The sequence below is a fragment of the Labrus bergylta genome, chromosome 22 (assembly GCF_963930695.1).
Source record: "Labrus bergylta chromosome 22, fLabBer1.1, whole genome shotgun sequence".
In the NCBI taxonomy this organism is placed as follows: domain Eukaryota; kingdom Metazoa; phylum Chordata; class Actinopteri; order Labriformes; family Labridae; genus Labrus; species Labrus bergylta.
Window position 1 is genome coordinate 2,529,673 of NC_089216.1, and position 23,010 is coordinate 2,552,682.

Sequence of the window (23,010 nt, forward strand, 5' to 3'; positions counted from 1 at the left end):
TATATCATACTGTAATTATCTGTATGCCTTCTTCTTCCCCCAGGCCACGCTGACCCTGCAGGTGTCCTACATTCCTCCTCCAGGATTGGCTCCAATCTTCCAGCCTCCTCACCAGCCTGAGAGCTTTTCACATAACAACCCCAATGTGGAGCTAGACACCGTCACAAGTAAGAAAAATTATAACCTTTTGGACATTAAGGGAATCCATGGCCAATCATGTCAAAAAATGTCACATTTAATTTTTGTTCTTCCCCTTGTCTGTCTCTGTAGTGATTTCTCTGGACACTTTGGGCGAGGAGGACACGGAGAGTATGATAATGGTGGAGCCGCCTGAGGACCAAGGTCAGGACGACGGACGATCCATGATTATTGTCGGCCCTCAGGGGCCTTCAGGCCACGAGTCCCCCGCTGCCCAGATACCAAAACGCTCACCACCGTCCTACAACACCCATGGAGGTCTGCGGAAGAGGAGGAGAGGAGGAAGCCGTCAGTCCAAACCACTGCCCAACAAACCACAAGACTTACAGGTTTGTACCACCAGGTTCATCTCTGCTATACATAGTCATATAATTAGTCTTAATTTTCCTTCAGTTACTTCCATTGACAATCTTTTTGCACAGCAATATTGCAAGAGAAGCTGGCTAGTGCAACCAGAGTGATGCTGTCAGATGGGGCCCCTTAGGAACGTTTCTACAGTCATTGCAAACATTGTACATTTTGAGCCGCTGCTGTGGTTTAAAGATTGTTGGCTCTCTGGGGCCCCCTACTGGCCTGAGGCTCCAAGCACCTGCCTGCTTTGCCAGTTGAAAAGCAGCACCTCATCTGGTTGCAAATTGTTTTGGCTGGCTTTAATTGCTGGTGTTGGACAAATTTGTAGGTCTAGACCAGTGAATATTAAGCAGCAGAAGGAAACTGCTTTTAGTTCATTTAATTATTATTGTCCTTATTTTTATTTTCAGGTTCGTGTGCGGATCATCGAAGGCCGACAGTTGCCGGGCATCAACATCAAGCCTGTTGTCAATGTCATGGTTGCCGGGCAAACCAAGAGGACCCGCATTAGAAAAGGCAACAACCCGATTTTTGATGAGGTAACCAGGAATTTAAAAAAGTTACAAATACTGTCAACCTCTTATTCAAACATTGCATCCCTTTCTCAGTCATTTAAGTGTTTTCCTCTTCACAGACGTTCTTTATGAACTTCTTTGAGACTCCGACAGATCTGTTTGATGAGCCCATCTTTATCACCGTGAGTACATCTTTGCTCTAAAATGTGTATTCCTTTTAGAGGAGGATGGATTCAGAACTGCCATATTGTATTTTGGACTGGACCACTGAAAATCTTGAACCCTTTTCATCTAGATAAAGTTTTTTTTTTTTAACCACCAGGTATGTGACTCTCGCTCACTCCGAACTGATGCTGTGATTGGTGAATTCAAGGTAAACTTTCACCTTTCCAACTTTTGACTGTTTCAAATGACATTGGAATGAAAAATATATCTGATGGAGGGTTTGCTCTGTGATGGTGTTTCTTTTTTAGTTTGGCAAATTCAGCTTAGAAAAACAGAAGGCAAATGCAAAAACATCTAAACTGTAGTTATTTTGTTCCTACAGTTAGATGTCGGCACTGTCTACAATGAGCACAGTGAGTATACGTATATGCCGACCAAAACTACACATTCATTTTTAGGGTATTTTACCTTCTTAGTTTGTGTTATAACATTAACCATTGTATATATTGAGTCAATTCTAAGTTTCTAAGAATAAACCCACCTCTCTCTCTCTTAAGGACACTGCTTCTTGAGGAAATGGCTGCTGCTGTGTGATCCTGACGACCTCTCTGCTGGAGTCAAAGGTTACCTGAAGGTCAGCTTGTTGGTGTTGGCCGCTGGAGACGAGCCCCCGGTGAGTGACATGAATGGTTTGAAACAAAATAACTAATAATTGTCCAATTGTTGTTATGTACTAAAGCTATGTAAAGTTGTGGAAAATTTGTGGAAATTTGCATCTCTGTATCCAACAGGCTGATAGACGTGAGTGTGTGGAGGACAAAGAAGATATTGAAGGAAACCTGCTGAGACCAGCCGGTCTGTCTCTGAGAGGAGCCACCTTCACCCTGAGGATCTTCCGAGCTGAAGACCTGCCACAAAGTTAGCCTGCGTTATTTATTACTCAGTCATCTAAGTTAGAAATTTAGATTTACAATATATTTCTGCTCTACTTTCTGCAGTGGACGATGCCTTCATGGATGGGATGAGGCAGGTTTTTGGGTTTGACAGCAACAGGAAGAACCTTGTTGATCCTCTGGTGGAAATCCACTTTGCTGGAAAAACGGTATGACATCCTTTAACAATTGTCAAAGACATCCAATATATACAAAAGCTTAATTCCCAGCATTACATTCAGAATCCAGTCGTTAAAGGTGTTTTGGATTTCCTTCTGTTTAAGATCTGCACTAAGATTCTGGAGAAGAACGCCAATCCACAATGGAACCAGAGTCTCACTATGCCTATTAGGGTGAGAAACCCAAATGATTATGCTACCAAGATACATGAGCTAAGCAGAATTGCAATTTAATATGTTCTTGTTTTTTCTTTCCTAGTTTCCCTCCATGTGTGAGAAGATGAGGATCAGAATTCTCGACTGGTGAATCCCAAATGATATATAGACATTATTTATTGTTTCTTTTTGATTGATGTCTTCATAATAGGAGGAATTTTGAGTATGTTTGAGAATATCTTGGCAGGTTTTTTTTTTTATAAAAGCTTGTGTCAGAGCTTCGGATTCTTCTTTATCTCCTTCCAGGGACAGAGCCAGTCACAATGATGTCATCGGCTCCACCCATCTCTGCATGTCTAAGATTTCGGCTCCTGGTGGAGAGATTGATGGTGAGTAAGCATCTAAAGGAAGTCAAGTAAGTCAAGTCTAAAACTGGTCTATGCTGGACTGGACCCTGCCAGTCTGGTTTGGAATGTTTTAGGCTGAAATGCCCTGGCGTTGTCTTTTGCTACTTAACTTGTCTGGTTTGGCTCAGTCATCGTAAGATCCAAGGATGAGAAACTTTTAAGTCGAGTTGGCCAGTGGTTCAATTCTGCAGATTTCCGAATAACTGGTGACTGAACTGGTATACAGATCGTCCAGTTTTACCAAGATCACTAATTCCATATTTTTAATCATTGTTTTTAAAGATTAAATAATATATTCCACACATTCATAAGAAGCGTCGTAAGAGCGTCCATTTGGAATTTCAGGGTTTGCCCTGTAGTTTATTGTAATAATTAATCTTCAGTTTTGATCAAATAAATCAAGTTTTGGACCACCTGTAACTGTAGTACGTGACTATAACAAAGCATGGAGTATTTTGCATTAAGATGCATGAGGACTAACTAACCATCCACTCAAATGATTGTCCTTTGAACACATTCCATGCTTGGTTTTTCCGTCCTTGGAGTGCCTCACAGTCACGTCGCCCAAGGCAAGAAGACCTGCATGAGTTCTACACCTCTTTCTCTGTTGATCATTAATAAAAGTAATTCTTTTAATAATGTAAACAGTTACTGATGGATTCACTGATGGGTTTACTTAAGACTAAAACCTTGTTCACACCTGCACAAAACTCCTGAAGTTTTTGGGGGATCAAATTATTCACTCTGACTTTATTCTGACTTTCTCCAGCCAGCCCCCTAGTATTTTTTTTACATATGAAGTCCGAGCTGATGTATAAACGCAGCAGGATAAAATAAGGAGACCTCACTTAAAGTGAGTGGGACGGGATGGTGGCGTTTATTGCCCTTCCATGGTGGAAAGATTTAACAATTTCACTCACTTCACGGGGAGTATCTTGTTTCAAGTGACTTACTTGCAAATAAGTCAGATGATTCTTTATTGAGTTTTCACATTTTTCAAGACTTCCAATGAATATGAATGACCAGGGAAAGTATAGGCATTTGGATTCAGCATTCTCTTGAGTTTGTCTTCCAATGCATTTGTTTGGGTTTGAGTGGTGTTTCCTCTTTAACACTGAACATCATCTATCTGTGATTCTGAACCATCCTTCCTTTCTATGCATTCAGATGACTTGTCTCAACGGACCGTCCACTCTGGCAGTACGTCCATCATCCTCTTTTTCTTTGTCTGAAACAGATCAGTTGTCATCACCACAGTTTCACTTAATATATTTTGTGATGTACATTTTCCCCTCTTTCAACTCATAACTTTTCCTATCTTTTTTTAATTCTGAAACTCTCTGAAATCAGTTATTGTCAAGTGCATATCATTTTCAGCATTTCCTCAATAAGACAATCATTCTCTTCATAATTTTCTTCATTTCACACCATTCCCCATTTTAAATCTGTTGATCATTTTGTGTCATTCCAGTTGACGACAGTCTTGGTTTCCTGCCAACATTTGGTCCATGTTTTGTCAACCTGTACGGAAGTCCCAGAGAGTTCACAGCCTTCAGCGATCCACACGAATCACTAAACCTTGGAAAAGTAATTATACATTTATTTTTCACTTAAAAATAAAGTCATCTTATCAAATCAAAGCTGGAATGAATAACTTTGGAGAAACCAGCAAGAGACTAGACCTAGATCTTGAGTGGTAAGTTCTTTATATATAGATCCATTGACTCCCATTTTATGATCACTGGAGACACAGAAAAGCATAAAGATTATCATAATACAAAATACAAATTTCACTTAATTGTTTAGCTTTTTTGTTCTAACGTCCTTTAAAATTAATCTGAGTTAATGTTGAAAATGTCTCTAATAAAACGTGTCCTGACCACTTTCAACTTTGTAATGAAAAACCTTCTTAAATTCCCATCTCCCTTTAAGAAATGCGCAAATTCCCTGTTTTGTGCTTACAAGATCTCCAGGTTTCATTCCAATATTCAACTAGAAGATACGATTTATAAAGCATTTTGGTATTTCATAGCATGAATGTTTGTACATAATTTTGATAATAAGGCATTGACATTTTAATGAATGCTTTACCCTTTTTGTGTCAGGGAGAGGGTGTGGCATACCGAGGTCGAGTTTTAATGGAACTTACAACAAAGCTGGCTGACAAGCCAGAGCAGAGAACTGGAGATATTTCATCAGATGACCTGCTGGTGGTCGAGGTAAGGAGGAATAAAAGACATTTTATAAACATTTATCAGTCATAACACTTGAAAAACTGTCACGAGGTATCGCCATTCTCCTACCCATCCTTCCCTTGTGTTTCTAACAGAAATTTCTCAGGAAGAGGAAGTTCTCTCTCTTTGTGGCTTTTTATTCAGCCACTCTCCTCCAGGACGTCGATGATGCAATTCAGTTTGAGGTCAGCATTGGTAACTACGGCAACAAATTTGACTACACCTGCCTCCCTCTGGCCTCCACCACCCAGTTCAGCAGAGCCGTTTTTGACGGTAGGTCAAAATCGTCTGTATTTTGTGCAGTGTCAAAAGACATTCAAATAGACATACAAGCCTGACATGGGTGTAGCTGAAAAGTAAACAGCTAAACTAGGTTTGCAATAAAAGTTGCCTATTTATCACTGGTTCAGAAGGTCTCACTCCATAAATGTTTTACTGTTGTTTAATTTTCTAGTAATTAGTCTAATTAGTTATCTGTTCTTCTGGTTTAGTTGTAAATGTATTTTTTCATTTATAGTTTCGATGAACATGGTGTTTTGTCAAACAGTATCATGTTTGTGTTCTAGGATGCCACTACTACTACCTTCCCTGGGGAAACATCAAGCCAGTGGTGGTTCTGTCTTCAGAGTGGGAAGATATCCAACCAAGAATTGAGGCTCTCAACAGGCTTCTTGCTGTCATAGACAGACTGGTGGGTGTTGCATTTATTCTCGTGTGATGGGACATCAAATTGAGAAAACTTTTTATTTAATTAATTATTTTCTTAAAATGCACATAGAGCAGTAAACATCCAAACATGTGTTTGTGTTTGTTTAGGAGGCAAACCTGCAGCGGGTGAACCTGGAAGTGAAGGCAGGCAGTGACCTGGAGGAGGTGGAGCTCCGAGTGGTTGAGATGTTGGATCAGATCATCATAGACTGCAGGTAAACACTGTCTACTTTCCAACGAAGACCACTGTGCTTTGGGTTTAACTGGTAATGATCATTAAACTTTTTAACTGTGTTGCTTTTTATAATGTCCAACGCTGTTAAAGTACTGTTGCGTTCTTCCCTATAAAATCACACTGCAAATAGATGCAACACTTCTGTTACTTCCTGTCTTTGTCTGTCTCTCTCTCTTTGTCCAGTGAAGAGCTGCCCTCCCTTGACCAGTGGCAATGTGCGACCCCTCTGGATCGCTCTTTGAGGCACATCCGTACTCTCCACCTGCAGCAGATAGTCGCGGGGGCGCTGGCTCTAAAGCACGGACCTGCCACCGAACTCTCAACAGTGCTGGAGCAGGCAGAGGACTGGGCCAGCAGGCTGAGGAACATGGCAGAGGAGGTGGATTATTTATGATAATCATTGAAGAGTGGTTAATAACGTTTTAAGGAATGTTGTAGACTTCATGGACTTATCTTTGGGATGACTATTCATGAGAATTTTCCATTTGCAATTGGAATAAGTACTCGGACACAAACAAAAAATATTTAACACTTTTTTGTTAATTGTATTTTATATTTCTAACTTATTTTCTGAAATATTGAAAGGAACAAAAATGTTGGTGATCATTTTTGTCAGATTAATAATTTTTTCTTTCCTCCCATGTTAAGCACTTTTCTGCTGCAAGATTTTTAATAGATAGAGTTGAGTTAGTACCTTGTCTCTCTCTCTCTCTCTCTCTCTCTCTCTCTCTCTCTCTCTCTCTCTCTATATCTTTTTATTTTTCTCTGTTTTTTATGTTTCTCATCCCAGCCCCAGAACAGTCTTCCAGACATAGTGATATGGATGCTACAGGGCGACCGCAGGGTGGCGTATCACCGCATCCCAGCACACACTGTAATCTTCTCCCAGGAGCACTGTGGGAAACACTGCGGACAGCTGCAGACCGTCTTTCTCAAGGTAAACACACAAACGTGTTTAGGTTACTTCTGGGGACATTACATTCACTTTCATTCATTTTCTGGGGACTTCTGGGGACTCCTTTATCACTGACTTAAAGCGGTTCCCAATGAACTATATGTAATCATGTGTCCCAAAAAGGATACCTAGACAAACAGACCACACACACACATTCGGTAAAATACATAATGTAATCTAAAATAAAGTTCCCACTGCCCTGCTTTTATGTGTTTGGCAGTATCCACAGAGCAGCGGTGGAGAAGCCAAACTTCCTGGTCAACTGAGGGTTAAAGTCTGGTTTGGATTGGCTGCTGATGCCAAACATTTCAACCAATACGCTGAAGGAAAGCTGTCGGTGTTTGCTGAAACGGTAAGAAGTAAAATCTTACTGCTGTGTCGATAAATCCAAAGTGCCACATAAACTCAATCTTACAACTGTTTGATAAGCCCCGCCCCTTCTTTGTGAGTGTAAAGTAAAATTGTAGTGTTTCCCCAGCTACTGATACACAGATACTGAACAGAAAATTATGGTGAGAGTTTTTCCACATTTTTTAAACTATATGGTTACATTCAAAAGATAAAAGCTTAACTTATTTTGCAAGAAATTAACTTTAATAAACTCTACAAGTCATAATTATGTAGTTTGTTACCAATTTGTTAGGCTCTTTTCTTGCCTGTGTTTTAAGGCTTTGTTTCTTTAGTATGTTGACCCCAACAAGCTTAAAGGACTACACATAAATAATACATTTTTACGCAACAAAACATAAACTTGCAGTTAACTATATACAACCGATAGCGGAGGTGTTTTAAGTAAACTTTGGTCATGCTAATTTTCCTTATCCTATTATAACTTGTAGGATCTCAATTATTAGAACTTTGCAGATTTTGCACGTATTCCTATATCCTTTGCATGACACCTTTATGATTCTACACTAGGGGGCAACAAAACCTTCTGTTCTTAAAGTGTCATCAAATGATTAAAACTATCTCTACATCTCTCTGTGTAGTATGAGAACCAGACCCGACTTGCCCTGGTGGGCAGCTGGGGAACTACAGGTCTGACCTACCCGAAGTTTAGTGATATCACTGGAAGAGTCAAATTGCCCAAAGAGAGCTTCAAACCCTCACCTGGTTGGACCTGGGCCGGGGACTGGTTCATTAGCCCTGAGAAGACGTAAGTGTGCAATCATTAACCCTGTCATTATTCTTATAATTCCATATCTCACTTTTTTGAAATACAGACTTTGATAAGTGCTGATATGAAGTGGCGCACTGGCCCATTTGGTTGAAATTTTATCCTAAACAATTGAAAAATCCTAAAGATACTTTTACTACTTACTGGCAAATAAGAACATTGTTTTCAAATGAACTCATGGGCAAAGTCAACAAGTTATCCAATATAATTTTGTGTGGTTGTGTGTATTGACATGTGCTGTTTGTGTCCCTCAGACTGCTGTTTGATGTGGACGCTGGTCACATGACCTTCACAGAGGAAGTGTTTGAAAACCAGATGAGACTTCCAGGTGGACAGTGGATCGGCATGCCGGAGGGCTACACTGATGTGGTACGTATATGTAAATATTGTACTCGTTTGTGTTGGTGTTTCTACATTTTTGTGACTTCTCCTATGTCTGTTAATCCATAAACTGTATGTGTGTCAGAATGGAGAGAAGGCGGTGCCTAAAGATGAGGTGGAGTGTCCTCCAGGTTGGGTTTGGGAGGAGGTTGAGTGGAGTGAAGATCTCAACAGGGCTGTAGATGAACAGGGTGAATACACACTAACGCAAGAAAAAACTAAACCTTCCAGTTGGAACTAAATGATATCCAGTATCTATATTTCCAATTCTGTTACTGTGTATGTGTGTTTCCAGGTTGGGAATATGGCATAACCATCCCTCCAGACCGCCGACCCAAGTCATGGGTGACAGCTGAGAAGATGTACCACACCAATCGGAGGAGAAGATGGATGCGACTGAGAAGGCGGGACCAGCAAAAGATGGAGGCACTCAGAAAGGTAGAAACAAAGATAGAGACACATTTCAAAATGAATACTTTTCATCAGTTAAAAGTTGTTTTTACCACCGTTTCTTGTGCTCTTGTGTATTAATTGTATTAAAATGTAGTGCTTTTGACCTGAACATCCCTCCAGTAACTGAAGGCTCATCCTCTAATGACATCACTTGAAGTTTCCTCGACAAGCCTCTAGATGGTGACATAGTTGCACAAATGATTCACAGAAACTCTGAAACTCCCAGAGGTTAAGATGGTTTGTGTGTGTGTTTGTGTGTGTGTGCTCTAACAGCAACGTCCAGACGACACAGAGCGGGAGGGCTGGGAGTACGCCTCCCTGTTTGGCTGGAAGTTCCACCTGAAGCCGAGGAAGACGGACAGCTTCAGGAGGCGCAGGTGGAGGTACCGCATGGAGCCGCTGGAGAAGACTGGACCGGCGGCCATCTTTGCTCTGGAGTGTTCTCTGGTACAGGAAAGAAACAGACTCTAAGTCTTTGATATGTTTTATTTATCGTCACATTCGTCAGTATACACTGATAAAAAATACAATTATGGCATTATGGCATCTGATTATGACATTTGAGATATACTACATGGCCAAAAGTATGTGGACACCTGCACAACCTGAATTTTGATAGTAACGCCTAGTTTACATTTGAATTGTTGAAGTGTTGGATCTGCTCTGAGCAGGTCGGACTCTTCCGCAATTAACTGAAAAAAACGTTTCTTCATGGATCTAGCTCTGTGTATAAGGGGTCATTGTCATGTTTAATCAGGAAGGAGACACAAAAGTAAAAAGCCCAAAGTAAAAACACACTTTTTCATCTAAAATATACTTGTATGTGCCGAAGAATTCATCAGAACTATGGAGGCCAAAATATGAAAAACTCTTTGTCATGTACGTTCAGACTTTTTAAAACCTTGAGATTAAGTCCAGTCTTTTACTTTGAAGGCCCCATGCTGTACGGCAATGTACTCCTGTGGTTTTCAACTCATGTTTGCCTGTTCCTGTCTTTCTAAATGAGATCTCAATCTGCCCTTCCCGTCCACAGAGCAGCATAGAGGACAAAAATGATGACAAGTCGGTAACAACCACGTTCGGGGTCAACAGACCGACTATTTCTTGTTTCTTTGACCGTAAGATACACAATATGTATTCCTTCCCTCTCCCCCTTCCCCTCCCCCTCTCATCAGAGTTGCACTTCTTTGTCATTATTTCTAACCCTTTCTCTTTTTATTATCTATTTAATTACATGTTCTTGTGTGTATGTATTTGTGTCTAGGTGGCACCCGCTACCACCTGCGGTGCTACCTCTACCAAGCCAGAGACCTGATAGCCATGGACAAAGACAGCTTCTCAGGTATTGTTCAGAGACATTTTCGTCACCAAAATATTACCTTAAGTAGTAATAAATCCATCTTGTAACAAAAGTTGTCTCTGTCCTTGTCGATCTTAAAGTTAAAGGTTTGGAATCTTACAAACCTATTTCAGCTAGCATAAAATAAATCACCCTCTCTAATGTAGCCAATTAGCCATGGTCTATTGACATTATGCTAACAGAGTAACACACATACACATACTCTATATGCAAACAACAGTCTGAAGATACTAGCAGAGTCATATTTGCTCAAAATCCAGTAACATTACTGAACCTTTGCGGGCTTCACCACTCTCTGAATGCTAACAAATGTTAACTCGTTTTCTAAGTGGGGGAGGCGTGACAGCAATATGAGTTTACAACAGTGTTGTTGCACTCAGAGATCTTCAGTTCAAAGCCCACCAAACAGAATTTATACATATTGTTGCTTTAAACCAAGCTGTGTTTTACTTCTTTTATTTTAAGTAACAGAGACAAAGAGCAAGATTTGAATCACTAATATGCGCTTGTATTAAAAAAGATGAAATTATGAATGGGCCTTGGTGGTACTGCTCTCCCTAGCAAAGTGAAAGACTGAGGGACAGAACAGGGGAAAGTAAGGTTATAAAAATAAAGGTTGACACAGAAACAGAGGGGAAAAAAAAGAAAATGTTTTTCTTTTATTTGAAGAAGGTCATGGAAACTACAGCTTCTGTGTGTGCGTTAATCAGAAACCAACCGCAGACTCAGATGTGAAAACAGAGACGAAGCTTTAAAAAACAGAAGGATGAATAGACAGAGGAAGAGAGGAATGATAGATGACAGAGAAAGGCTGGTCAAAGAGGGGGTTTGGAGGAAACGCACACACACATACATACACAGTGTAATGGATGAATAGAGTTGATGGATGGGCTTGAGTTGTGTGTTAATCCGGTGTCTAATGGTGTCTGGTCAGTCATGATTAAAGACTGAATAAAGTATCAAAGACTTCCGTCTTTCTTTTTCTCTTTCTCTTCCTTTTCCCTCGTCTCTCCATGTTTATCGGACCTGCTGCTTTTCTTTCCTTGCTCTGAAATTTGTTTACTTCCACGTCAATTAATCAATCAATATTGTTAAGTATAGTGCCAGGTCATAACAAATGTTATCTCAAGACACTTTATGTGTCAACTTGTCAACCTATTTTTTTGTGTGTTTGTGTGTCAGTGATGGTTAACACAAATGTTACTGCCTTAAAATAAACGTGTTGGCTTCTGGTTTTGATATGAGAAATCATGTGCACAGTGTGCTTGATATTAAAGACGTATATCTCATGAAAACACTGCTACTTGTTCACAGCAGCATGATTCCATAAATTAATTTAATTCTCAGCATTGTTGAGCCACAAAGGCTAACATTTAATTCAGCTAGCTAGGGGATGAAGGCTAATGCAGAATTCCATAGGGTTTGGATGAGGCCATTGGTGAATTCAACATTTTCTTTGACATATGACATTACTAAGAAAATCCTCTTAAACATAACATCCAAAGAAAATCACATTCATGACCTATGCTATATAAGACGACCTTAGCAAACTATTGTAGGTTTTCTTCAACTTACGTGGCTATGGATTCGTTATTAACAAAACACTGGAAACACCATATATTTGAAGGCACGAAATGTAAGAGTGAGAGCTTCTCCTAGCATCAGTTGCTAAAATGCTGTTGCTGCGATAATGTGCTTTAAAAGTGTAACAAATTAGCTTCATTCAGAAAACAAAAAACTGTCAAATACTGTCAATTTTTGGATGCTTAGTAAGACTTGTTTGTTAAATGTGGATTTTTCTCTATTCATAGTCATTTTTTGAGAGGCTTAAACTTAGACATAATAATTGACAGAACTTTATTTATCTATTATTAGTTACCTTTTGGCCACAAAAAATGGTAGGACAAAAGTCAGATAGCAAAAACAGCACTGATTGGTTTCTTGGCTGTCATTTCCAAGCCTGATCACTTGCATTCCATTTAAATGACATTTCTGTTGTGCACAAGCCCTCATATTTGTTTGTCATCGCATTTTCTTGCCTGTTTTTTTTCCATTTGCCTATTTTTGGAAATATTTTGGCGATGATTCATGTTCCCACATTCAGATACTTCTTCCTTCCATCTCTTCCTTCTTTCCTCAATGGCATTTCTATCACCTATCTTTCTCTCTCTCTCTCTCTCTCTCTCTCTCTCTCTCTCTCCATCTTTTGCCATCTCTTCACCGTTCTTTTCTTAGTCTTCATTGTGTTTATGTACTTTGTGGCTCCTGCTGGGGTCCAAACTACGGCTACTCATACACACACACACAGAAACTTACATAACCCCCTGGGCTGTTTGTATTGCTGTTTATATGAGCTAATGGGCTGCTGGGAATAGACGATAATTGAATGGGTCACAATAGGTGGTGTGTCTGAAGATTATGTGTGTGTGTGTGTGTGTACAGTATTTTTGTGTGTTTGTGTGTCAGTCCCAAGGTTAATTGAAGGCTGGTGGGAAAATGCAACTTAGCTTCTGTTTACTCTTTTGCTAACGGCTCCACAGAGACTCTTTACTCGGCCTGAAATAACAAACTATTCACTTTGTGTGTGTGTGTGTGTGTGTGTGTGTGTGTGTGTGTGTGTGTGTGTGTGTGTGTGTAACTGTACATTTATGTGTGTCTTTATGCATGTGTCCAAACTGTGAGCTGTGTGTGTTTGTGTTAACATGGAGGAGAGTGGTTGTGACCTGGAATAACAAACTTCTCCGAACAGTGTTCCCAGCTCTCAGTCTTTAGCGCGGCATTCCCAAGTTACTGATGTCACTGTTTTGGATGCTGCTGGGATAGTTTGGGCATACATATAACGTTTATTCTGTTGTACTTGTGAGGATCTTCATACAGACTATATACAACAAAAGAAAGTAAACACTTTCACATCATCAATGTTTGAAGTTTCTGTGTTAACATTGGCTAAAACCAAAGAGAACAACATTTTACAATTTTACGAGATTTTACAGTAAACAAAAGAATATTTATGACCAGCCAATGTCCTCCATTTTCTTTTCTGAAATTAGCAACTGTCCCTAGAAAGAAAGAAATATAAGAACACACAAACACACACACTAAGAAGACGTTACATTATGCCTTTTTCACATCTACAAATAGTCCCTAGAAAGAAAAACAAAAAAACAGCCACATCACACTCAATGTAGAAATTAATAACAAGGTAAAGGGCCAGAATCAAAGTGCCAGAGATGTAATAAGTAAGTAGCCATGGTAGATATAAAGTGTGAAAATATTCCTGGTCATTCAGGTATGGTTGTTTTCTCTCTCCAGACTCCTACGCCATCGTGTCATTCCTGCATCAGTCCCAGAAGACAGTGACTGTACGTAACACTCTAAACCCCACCTGGGACCAGACACTCATCTTCTATGAGGTGGAGATTTTTGGCGACCCTGAGGTCACCATGGCAACTCCACCCAACGTTGTAGTGGAGCTTTACGACTCAGACACATACGTGAGTGTGTGATAACTCTGAATTTTTTATTAATTTCAAGCAGTTAGTTCACATTTTTTCCTTGTTTGGGCCCATGTGTCAGGGAAAATGAACATTATATATTTTATTGTGTATATATAATAATATATATCTATGTGGTTTCCATGTCCAGAATGCCGATGAGTTCATGGGCCGCTGTGTGTGTCAGCCCTCCCTTACATCTGCCCCTCGTCTGGCTTGGTTCCCAATTAGTTTAGGGGACAAGAACGCTGGCGAGCTGCTGGCCGCCTTTGAGCTCATACGCAGAGAAAAGGTCAGAGGTCAACCCTTACCAACATCATCAAAACTTTCTTAATCTTCTGCTTGTATTTCTGTTCTCTCTTTGTTGTTATCCTTTTCAACTGTTCATATATCAATAAGAAAAATGCATGTCGCATTCATTCAATAAAGTACTGTCATTATTTTGGTATCTACAGCCAGCAGTTCACCATCTTCCAGGACAAGAGGTTAGTTTTTCATCTCTTTCAAATTTTTTTTTTTTTTACCCTAAACCTTTTTCCTGGATTTTTATCTCTTCAACCTGCTGTCCAAAACACTTTGAGTCTTTAAGTTTAGACTTGTCTGTTTCTGACCTACAGGGAGACATCCTGACATCCACCAATGTTCTAGACGAGGTAAAGCCCACAAATTGGATAATAAATAATTCTGAAGAAACAAAATTTTTCAGTCCAAGCATCTTGCTTCAAAATGAAACAAAAATTGTGTAAACGTGTCAAATTAATGTCCATATCTTTGAATGTGCTTTTACGTTTTGTTGCAACTGTTCTCTTTTATCTCTCTTCAATGTTGCTTCCTCAGTTGATGTTTCCAGGATTCCTCTCTGAAAACCTGCAGCAATGGGTACAATGTGAACAAAGCCCTGAACAAAAGAACATATATAAATACTAAAACAAACTTGTCCTGTTCATTTAGTTATGTGTAACACACCAGCCCTCATATATGTTTCCTATTCTAACCACTCGTGTCCTTGCTTACCGTAAGTCATTCTTTGAAAAGTTATTTACTGTTTGAAAGATAAATAATCAGAAGACAACAGAATGAAACCAGACAAATAAACATGTCCTCTCCAGCCTTTCAACACAAATTCTACCAGCAAATAACTTTTTGAATGACTGATTTTAATCAAAAACCTGAATTTGTCTTGACTTGATTTAACATCATTAAACATACAAAAAATTACATCATTAAATAAAAAGACTAAATTGGCCTAGTAGTAAACAGCATGGCTTGTTCTTTGGTGTTTTCTTGTTTATGTCCTGTTGATATCCCGTCACTGACCCATCACTGTCCTGTGCAGCCGGAGGAGTCGGACCTTCCCCATCCCCCGCCTCAGAGAGAGGCCAACGTGTTTGTGGTTCCTCAGGGAATCAAACCTGTTCTGCAAAGAACCGCCATCGAGGTATTCCTCTCTCTATATATATATATATATATATATATATATATATATATATATATATACACACACACACACACACACACACACACACACACACATATATATGGACATTATATCTGTCAACTTTGTTAGTAGCAACACTTTTTAGTTAATTTGTAGCTTGAACCTGTGTGAAGGATCCCGGCCGTGGTTAGCTGTAATTCACAACAATTAAAATTGACCAACAAATTTCATGCATACAATACTCACACAAGATAGGCTGATTGACAATAAGGAGTCTCACCTCTGTTCTGTCCCGTGTGTCAGATCTTAGCGTGGGGCGTTCGTAACCTGAAAAGCTTCCAGCTGTCCAGCATTACCTCTCCCAGCCTGCAGGTGGAGTGTGGAGGCATCATGATCCAGAGCTGCGTCATCCGCAGCATGAAGAAGAAACCCAACTTTGATGTGAATAAGCTCATCCTTGATGTGGTGAGAACACGGAAAACACACTGTATTACACACACATAACACAGATGTAATCAGTGCTGAGGCTCAATGCTTTCATGGCTAATGAGCGTCCTGCTGGGATGTGGTTTGTTCACGTCATTAATCTTCATCAGGATAACCACAATAATCGACTCTACTGTTTCTTCTCTGCTTCTAAACGAGGAGAAATCTTCCGTTAGATTAAAAACAGAGAGTCTGAATGTGGAAATAGTTTGTCTTTCCATTTAAAGAGAAACTTTCTGCAGTTTACAATTGGTAAGATGAAGGGCGGAGGACTCCTACCATGGCTTCCACTGTAAACATTTAGTACTAAACCTGGATAAAAGCAAATTGGAGATATAAATCATGAATGAAAGGAGCAATATGTTAGATATATACTGAATTAAATTATAAAATGACCGTACTATATCATTAAGGAAACATGCTATGTTGAAGTGCTGGCTTCTCTGACAACAATGCAGCAGCCAGTATGTCCTCCTTCTAACTTTAGATTCTGGTCCTGAGTGCTCTGGATTTGTTTGGACCAGAGAAGGTAGGCAGTTTTAAGGCACCCCCACATGGCCATTTTGGACGCCCCTCAGTTTGCCAGATATGATACCAGTTATTGGGTCAAACCAACAGGCGTTGCAGCGATGGATGCGGTCAAACAAACTGGTTCACATAGAAGTGAACCTTTCTTCATTAAACCAATGTTGGGTTTAATGAAGAAAGTTTCTCCACTTCAGTCATTTTTTATAATCAACACAAACCACAATGTTTAAAAAAAGAATGGCGTCGTCATTTATTCTCCATATGCAAAACTGTACCATTACTATTTCAACCAACTCTACATCAGTTCCTTTACATTCATTCTCTGTGTTTTATATATAATATGGAAATATGACATTTTTTTCCGCACGCCAGCTCAGAGAGTTAAATGTTAACACTATTAAGGTCTGAGGTTGATCACCTCTCCGTTTTATTATGACAGCTTTAACTGGAGTTTGGAAATATCCACATATTTCCCCCCTCCCCCTCGCTTTGACTCCGGCGGTTTAATGTTAACAAGATTAAGGTTTCGTGTTGACCACCACAAATGTGTGACAGCCTCCTCTGTACTCTGGAAATGTGCACATGTTTTTCCCTTAAAATCCAACCCCCTGAACTGAGTCCAAGCATTTCATGTTAACAATATTAAGGTCTTAAGATGAATGCGTAAGTGTTTTTGTACACCGTGGGAGGGTATAAGAAAATGTCCCCTCATTTCTTCTCTGTTTATTGGACGTGTTTAGTATCGTATACCCTAATGAATCAGTTTTTCTAAATACAGATGGGTCAGAATTCATTACATTTACAGACATGGCTTTAGTAAGAGTATTTTAGGGATATCGTTTTCTTGTAAGGTTTAATATTCAGCCATAGTTCTTCTCGCCATTGTAATACAGATCCTGCTCAAGCTCTCTGCGGGCTCTAGTTTGCCAGCTAACACCTATATAAGGAGCGGCAGTAAGACATTACTCAGTGAAGTGATGGTCTGTTTGTCTTCTAAAGCCCCTCCTTTTATAACCAAGGCAGTCAGTGATACACTTTCTGAGATGTATGAAACATAAGACGAGTAACTGGTTTGGGCTGGTAGAATAAATATTGTGTTGCGCACGTTGAAGGTTCAAGGGAGATTCAAGGAAGTGTTTGCTTGTCATCATAACGACCGATGCCAGAAAGCCTTGAGATTGCTGTAACTGTGTCAGGGACAGTGGGGGTCCCCAGTCCCTCGCACTGTTGTTTTTGGTGGTCGCAGGCTGAAAAGTTTGGGAACCCCTGGTCTAATGTATTAACCATGTCACCAAAAGCCATCGCTCTCAACTTCACGTAAACTTGAGCGAAATGACGGGTTATCGTTGCCGGGGTAACCAAAGATTTCAAAGTTTTGGCTGGGTAAACAGTTTTGACATTCAGGTCTGATCGAGCTGCTTCATATGAAGTCCACATGACTCAACAGAAATCCCCTCCGCGATTTCAGACATGTTGTTTAGTTATCGTAAGCAACCTAACGTGGCTGATCAATAAAGGGCGCCAGTGCACCGGCCAACCTCTCCCTACAAGAGGGATGACAGACCTTCACTGAATACAATCGTTTTAAAATTAGTTTTAAATTTGGGCTTCACATAGAAGTTATTCAGTTAAATGTCTTCTACACAAATGTAGAGCTAAAATGTTCTATGTGATGACCTGATTGGACTGTCACCAGGGCGTGTCCAATCAGCTCCAGACAGTCAGCAGCCATAGCCAATAAGCATCAGGCAGGCAGGTGGCATAACCAATTAGAGTCTGGCATTAGGAAGCGTAGTGTAATCACAGATCAGGGGATATGATGTTTTTTTACTAAAAGTACATTGTCTTCCTTCCCTCCAGAGACTTCCCTGCGAGGAGCTCTACATGCCGCCCATCGTCATCAAAGTCATCGACAACCGCCAGTTTGGGAGGAAGCCGGTGGTCGGTCAGTGCACCATCCGTTCCCTGGAGGAGTTTCGATGCGTCCCAGAGGAGGAGCGAGCAACTGGGGAAGACGAGGAGGACCAGGGATGGAGACGTAAGACATGGATGGAAAGAAACATGCAATGAATAAACGCCCCCCCAGATTAATCAATGGCTGTGATAAAAGTCATCCTGCCATGTTTTTCTTATGCAGGTGAGCGGCCCCATTCAACCGGTGGGGAGGTCTTTATTGACATCGACGACGAGGAACCGCTTGTGCCTGACCAGGTAAAAAACCTTGTCCATTATTGTAAATCTCTGAATAAAAACCTGGCTTATTAATTGAAAGTTTACGGTAATGTTGGTCTTGGTGTTGGTCTTTCACTTTGTTTTTAACGTCTTTATGCAGTCTATCACCTCCAACAAATCCAGTCTTTATCATTTTTATCAAATCTGTGAATTGTGCATTTTGGCGGATAACCAACAAGTGTGAAGGCCAGTTTGAAACACTTGTCTTACCAAAGGGAACATCTGCACACGTGTGTGTATGTGCATTATGACATTCGTAAACTTCTATGTTCAGAATAGAAGTGTAGTCTAAATTTGTGTGCGTGTGTTCAGTGGTATACCAGCAGCACAAATAAACACTTTCTAACACGGTGACATGGCAACCGTCTCTGTGGTTCTGTGGTCGGTGGTTACCGTGGTGACCACGAAACCCACGCTCGTCACCAATCATTAACGTTCTGGCTCTCTTGCCCTCAGTCTTTTCTCTTCTCTCTTTTACACTTTCTTCCACTGCTAGATCGAGGAAACTTGGAAATCCTGGCTAAAATGTCTCTTTTTTTTATTTTTTATAAACACACACATTTGAAAAAAACACTTACCAAAATCCACCGACATGACTACAGATATTTTCAAGGACACATTAACACAAAAAGTCTTAAAACAATTCTGCATGCTTGAGCTAATACAGTCAACAAACCATGTGCTGTTTTACTGAAATTGTATACCTCTAAGGACACCCAAGGGAGTTTGGAAATTTGTTCTATTGTCCAAAAACTGCTCATGGAGCTTATTAGAAACATGCAGAGGCTTTTTAGGTCGGGTACAATCACTTCTATCTGAACCACTTCTCTTGACCCGCTTCCATCACTGCAACACCTGTTGACCTGATAACTGCTCTCATATCTGGCAAACTGAGGGGCGTCCAAAACGGTCGTGTGAGGGGTCGTCTTAAAAGCGCCTACCTTCTCTGGTCCAAACAAATCCAGAGCATTCAGGAGCAGAATCTAAAGTTAGAAGGAGGACATACTGGCTGCTGCATTGTTGTCAGAGAAGCCAGCACTTCAACATAGCATGTTTCCTTAATGTCTGATCATATAGTAAGCTCATTTTATCATTTCAGTCAGTAGATATCTAACATATTGGTCCTATAACAAAAAGTGCTTGAAGCTTGATGAAAGATTTAAAAAAAATGTTTTCTTCAGAATGATAATTAAATATTGTGCAAATATGTCAACGAAGGATATACGACATGCATCTCTGAGGAGCACGTAGCCTGCAGGAAATATTTGTCAATGGATGCCAACTTACAAAATAACCGCCTTTCCCCCTGAGACACACACAAACACTGTTGTGGTCCTTTAAATGGTTTTTCTTTGTTTATATTAGTGATTGTAGGAATGTGAAAAATCAGGAGACAACATCATTTGGTGTTATTTGGTAAGGCAAAGACCACATAAGGCTGTCACACGCTCTTTAAAGAGGGGGAAAACATAAATAATGTAAACACACACCATGCACTGAGAGACTGAAGCTATCCCTGTGTAAATCACGGTAGAGCCAATAGGGACCTCAGGGAGCCGGGTTAGCTCAGGAATGCACCGTCATCAAATTGTGGTCCCTGTAGTCCATTAAACAAACATAAAGAAAAACAAGCCCACTATTGTGTGTTTAATGTCGTTGTTGCATTAGCTCAGATAGTTTGAATGAAAGAGGCCGAGTTTTGGCTTGCTGTGCAGATCAAATCAGCCATGTTTGGACCCCAGTTTACTTGACACCTATGAAGTACTTGTTGAGTCTTGTCTCTATGTTCTTCTGATTTTGTCGGGATTCAGAACCCAAGGCATGCACTCAAAGATTCCTTATAGACGTAGCCATCCAGCTGCAGTTTTGTAAGTCACATAGTGGCATCCAAAGTAAATTGAGAGAGTTTCAGAACCGGTTAAAAGACGCTCAAAGAAACCAACAAAGGCATTACGATAGAGGCTGGAAAAAGTTGTGCGGTAATGTTTCAGTGTTTAGAAATCTGAAGTTAATGAGCTACAACATGGAAAAACCACCATTTGGCCCATTTGAAGATATTACATTTAAACATTTAAAAGACGGTGAATCTGAGCAGAAGGTTCTGATTTTTCAGGGAAAGAATTCCCGGCTCGTGAGTCCCGTCGACCTCCTCCGTGTGGATATGATGATTCAAGACTTCTGTTCTGGACTCCTTCACTCTTCTTTCCCCCTCTCCTGTCAGCTGTTAACTTTTTTCTTCTCTATTTTTTCATTTTCTCCACTGTCACTTTTTTCTGCCCCTTTTTTGAACATCAGTCTTTCATTACTCCCCCTCTCCTCATCTTTTGAAGCTTCATCCAAAGGCAACTGGACTTGGTTGAAGATCTTGAACCAAGTCCAGTTGCCTTTAGATCAAGCTTTGGATTTACCATGACCTGAATGACTGAGGAACATACACAGACATCTCCCCTCTTCTTCTTTTCCTTTCCTTCTCTTTCTATCTTCTTTGCTCCTTCCTTATTCTCTTCCCTGATCCTTGCTTCCTCTCTTCCCATCCCGAGTCTTCACATATTCCACTGGCCCATCTCCATTTCTTAACATCCCATTTGTGCCTCTTTCCTTTCTACCCCTCTCCTCTCTTTCTACTTCTCCCTCTCCTCTTAAACTCTCGTTTGCTCCCTCTCCTCTTCACCTCCATCCCTTCTGTTCTTCTCTTTTGGTTGTCATTTTAATGGGTAGAGTTCATTAAAGGGCACATCGTCCCCTTCTTTTCTTTCTTGCTCTCCCTTCATTTTTGTGGTTCGTCTTCTTCTCATCCCCACTGTGATCTTCCCATCATTCTTTAATCCTCCTCGGTTTCTTTTCTGTCTTCTAATTCCTTTGTGTGTCCCCTCTTAATCCACAGGCGCCACAACACACAAACGGAAACACGCATTAACGCACATAAACTTAACGTTTTTCCAATCTCTTGCAGCTAATGCTAATCACTGTGTATGTGTGTGTATTTCCACGATGGGTGTTGGAATTAGTGTACCCACCCTGACCTCAACGTCCCCCATCCAATTAAGAAAGCTTTGACATGAAAACAGCTGTGCGTGCAAACATTACCGGTGATGCAACCAGTGGGTATGTTTGTGGTTTTGGCTGAAGGTTTTGCACGCTTGCAGAGCAGCTGATTGTAACCAGAAATGATCGATAAATCATCTGATGGAGAACAATTGTTAATGAAGAAGTGCGTTGCTTTTGTCAACAACCTCCAAGAAAGCAGCTCCAACAACATGCAGAGTTATGTAAAGGCTCCAGCTTTCTGACTTCAATTTCTGATTCATTGTTTCTCTTCTTGGAGAAAACATGGGGTTTATGAGAACATGTCTTTGCTTGAGTCACTTTTAAGGTTTTTATCTCGGTGTTGGATGACTAAAAATGATAAACATTTAAGGTCAAATCAGTGAGATGTGTAGTGAGTGAGATGATAAAGTGACCTTACCATATGATCAGACATTAAGGAAACATGCTATGTTGAAGTGCTGGCTTCTCTGACAACAATGCAGCAGCCAGTATGTCCTCCTTCTAACTTTAGATTCTGCTCCTGAATGCTCTGGATTTGTTTGGACCAGAGAAGGTAGGCGCTTTTAAGGCGACCCCCCCTCACGGCCGTTTTGGACGCCCCTCGGTTTGTCAGATATGAGAGCAGTTATCAGGTCAACAGGTGTTGCAGCGATGGAAGCGGGCAAGAGAAGTGGTTCAGATAGAAGTGATTGTACCCGACCTAAAAAGCCTCTGCATGTTTCTAAGACGGGGAGAGACGGCTCTCTACAATGTTTGATTTCGGACTGCAGTACCCATTTTAAACACTAGGTGTCAGAGTTACATACTGTTCCTTTAATGATTACAGTGTGTTTAATGTGTTACTAACATTGCAAACCTACATCTTGAATGATTAATATGTGAACTAATTGAAATTGACACTTGTTCTCTAAGATTTGACGCTAATATTGTTGCTAACCCTAACGAGCTAACCTGAAAATGTGTCTTTTTTGTTATCTGTGTGTGTGTTTTTTTGTGTGTTTGGGTGTGTGCATTTGTCTCATAGTTTGCAGATGGAGCCAGCTCGGCTATCATTAACCTTTCCACCTCTAGTCGCAGCCTTCATGTAGGTAACAAACTCATCATTAACACATTGCATCCATTCATCGCCAAACCATTCATGTAACTCAAAGTGTTAACTATGTACTGTCAACTTATCTGCTTTAGTTCTTGATATGTTTCTATCCATCAAACTTACAGATTCAAAACAATTCTTCTTTGTCATAACTTTCTGACTTTTTTGAATTTGACATCATCATCAATTTACATATTAATGCTGTTTTTGAGACATTAGAATGAATACTTGTTCCAGATCTGTTCACAATGGCAACAAGCACATTACGATAGCTTTGTATAGTCA

General features: G+C 40.3%; 1 protein-coding gene across 3 annotated transcripts in view; it reads left to right on the forward strand.

The window, feature by feature from the left end:
* The window catches only part of dysf (dysferlin, limb girdle muscular dystrophy 2B (autosomal recessive)), a 65,425-nt gene that overhangs the window by 11,759 nt on the left and 30,656 nt on the right, over positions 1-23,010 (forward strand). For 2 of the 3 annotated variants that reach the window (XM_029281045.2, XM_065950368.1), the window contains exons 5-42: positions 44-167; positions 271-527; positions 960-1,088; positions 1,184-1,246; positions 1,387-1,437; positions 1,612-1,642; positions 1,787-1,902; positions 2,021-2,147; positions 2,228-2,331; positions 2,446-2,514; positions 2,600-2,643; positions 2,803-2,885; positions 4,071-4,103; positions 4,375-4,490; positions 5,009-5,122; positions 5,233-5,410; positions 5,704-5,828; positions 5,954-6,060; positions 6,264-6,459; positions 6,871-7,017; positions 7,256-7,387; positions 8,025-8,191; positions 8,467-8,581; positions 8,679-8,784; positions 8,889-9,031; positions 9,320-9,493; positions 10,080-10,164; positions 10,311-10,388; positions 13,719-13,900; positions 14,052-14,192; positions 14,356-14,385; positions 14,518-14,553; positions 14,738-14,779; positions 15,237-15,338; positions 15,642-15,803; positions 18,213-18,390; positions 18,490-18,563; positions 22,657-22,716. In XM_029281045.2, the coding sequence (XP_029136878.2) occupies positions 44-167; positions 271-527; positions 960-1,088; positions 1,184-1,246; positions 1,387-1,437; positions 1,612-1,642; positions 1,787-1,902; positions 2,021-2,147; positions 2,228-2,331; positions 2,446-2,514; positions 2,600-2,643; positions 2,803-2,885; positions 4,071-4,103; positions 4,375-4,490; positions 5,009-5,122; positions 5,233-5,410; positions 5,704-5,828; positions 5,954-6,060; positions 6,264-6,459; positions 6,871-7,017; positions 7,256-7,387; positions 8,025-8,191; positions 8,467-8,581; positions 8,679-8,784; positions 8,889-9,031; positions 9,320-9,493; positions 10,080-10,164; positions 10,311-10,388; positions 13,719-13,900; positions 14,052-14,192; positions 14,356-14,385; positions 14,518-14,553; positions 14,738-14,779; positions 15,237-15,338; positions 15,642-15,803; positions 18,213-18,390; positions 18,490-18,563; positions 22,657-22,716 (4,221 nt within the window). The remainder of the gene's footprint in view (positions 1-43; positions 168-270; positions 528-959; positions 1,089-1,183; positions 1,247-1,386; positions 1,438-1,611; positions 1,643-1,786; positions 1,903-2,020; positions 2,148-2,227; positions 2,332-2,445; positions 2,515-2,599; positions 2,644-2,802; positions 2,886-4,070; positions 4,104-4,374; positions 4,491-5,008; positions 5,123-5,232; positions 5,411-5,703; positions 5,829-5,953; positions 6,061-6,263; positions 6,460-6,870; positions 7,018-7,255; positions 7,388-8,024; positions 8,192-8,466; positions 8,582-8,678; positions 8,785-8,888; positions 9,032-9,319; positions 9,494-10,079; positions 10,165-10,310; positions 10,389-13,718; positions 13,901-14,051; positions 14,193-14,355; positions 14,386-14,517; positions 14,554-14,737; positions 14,780-15,236; positions 15,339-15,641; positions 15,804-18,212; positions 18,391-18,489; positions 18,564-22,656; positions 22,717-23,010) is intronic. The other variant, XM_065950369.1, reaches the window with a different exon arrangement.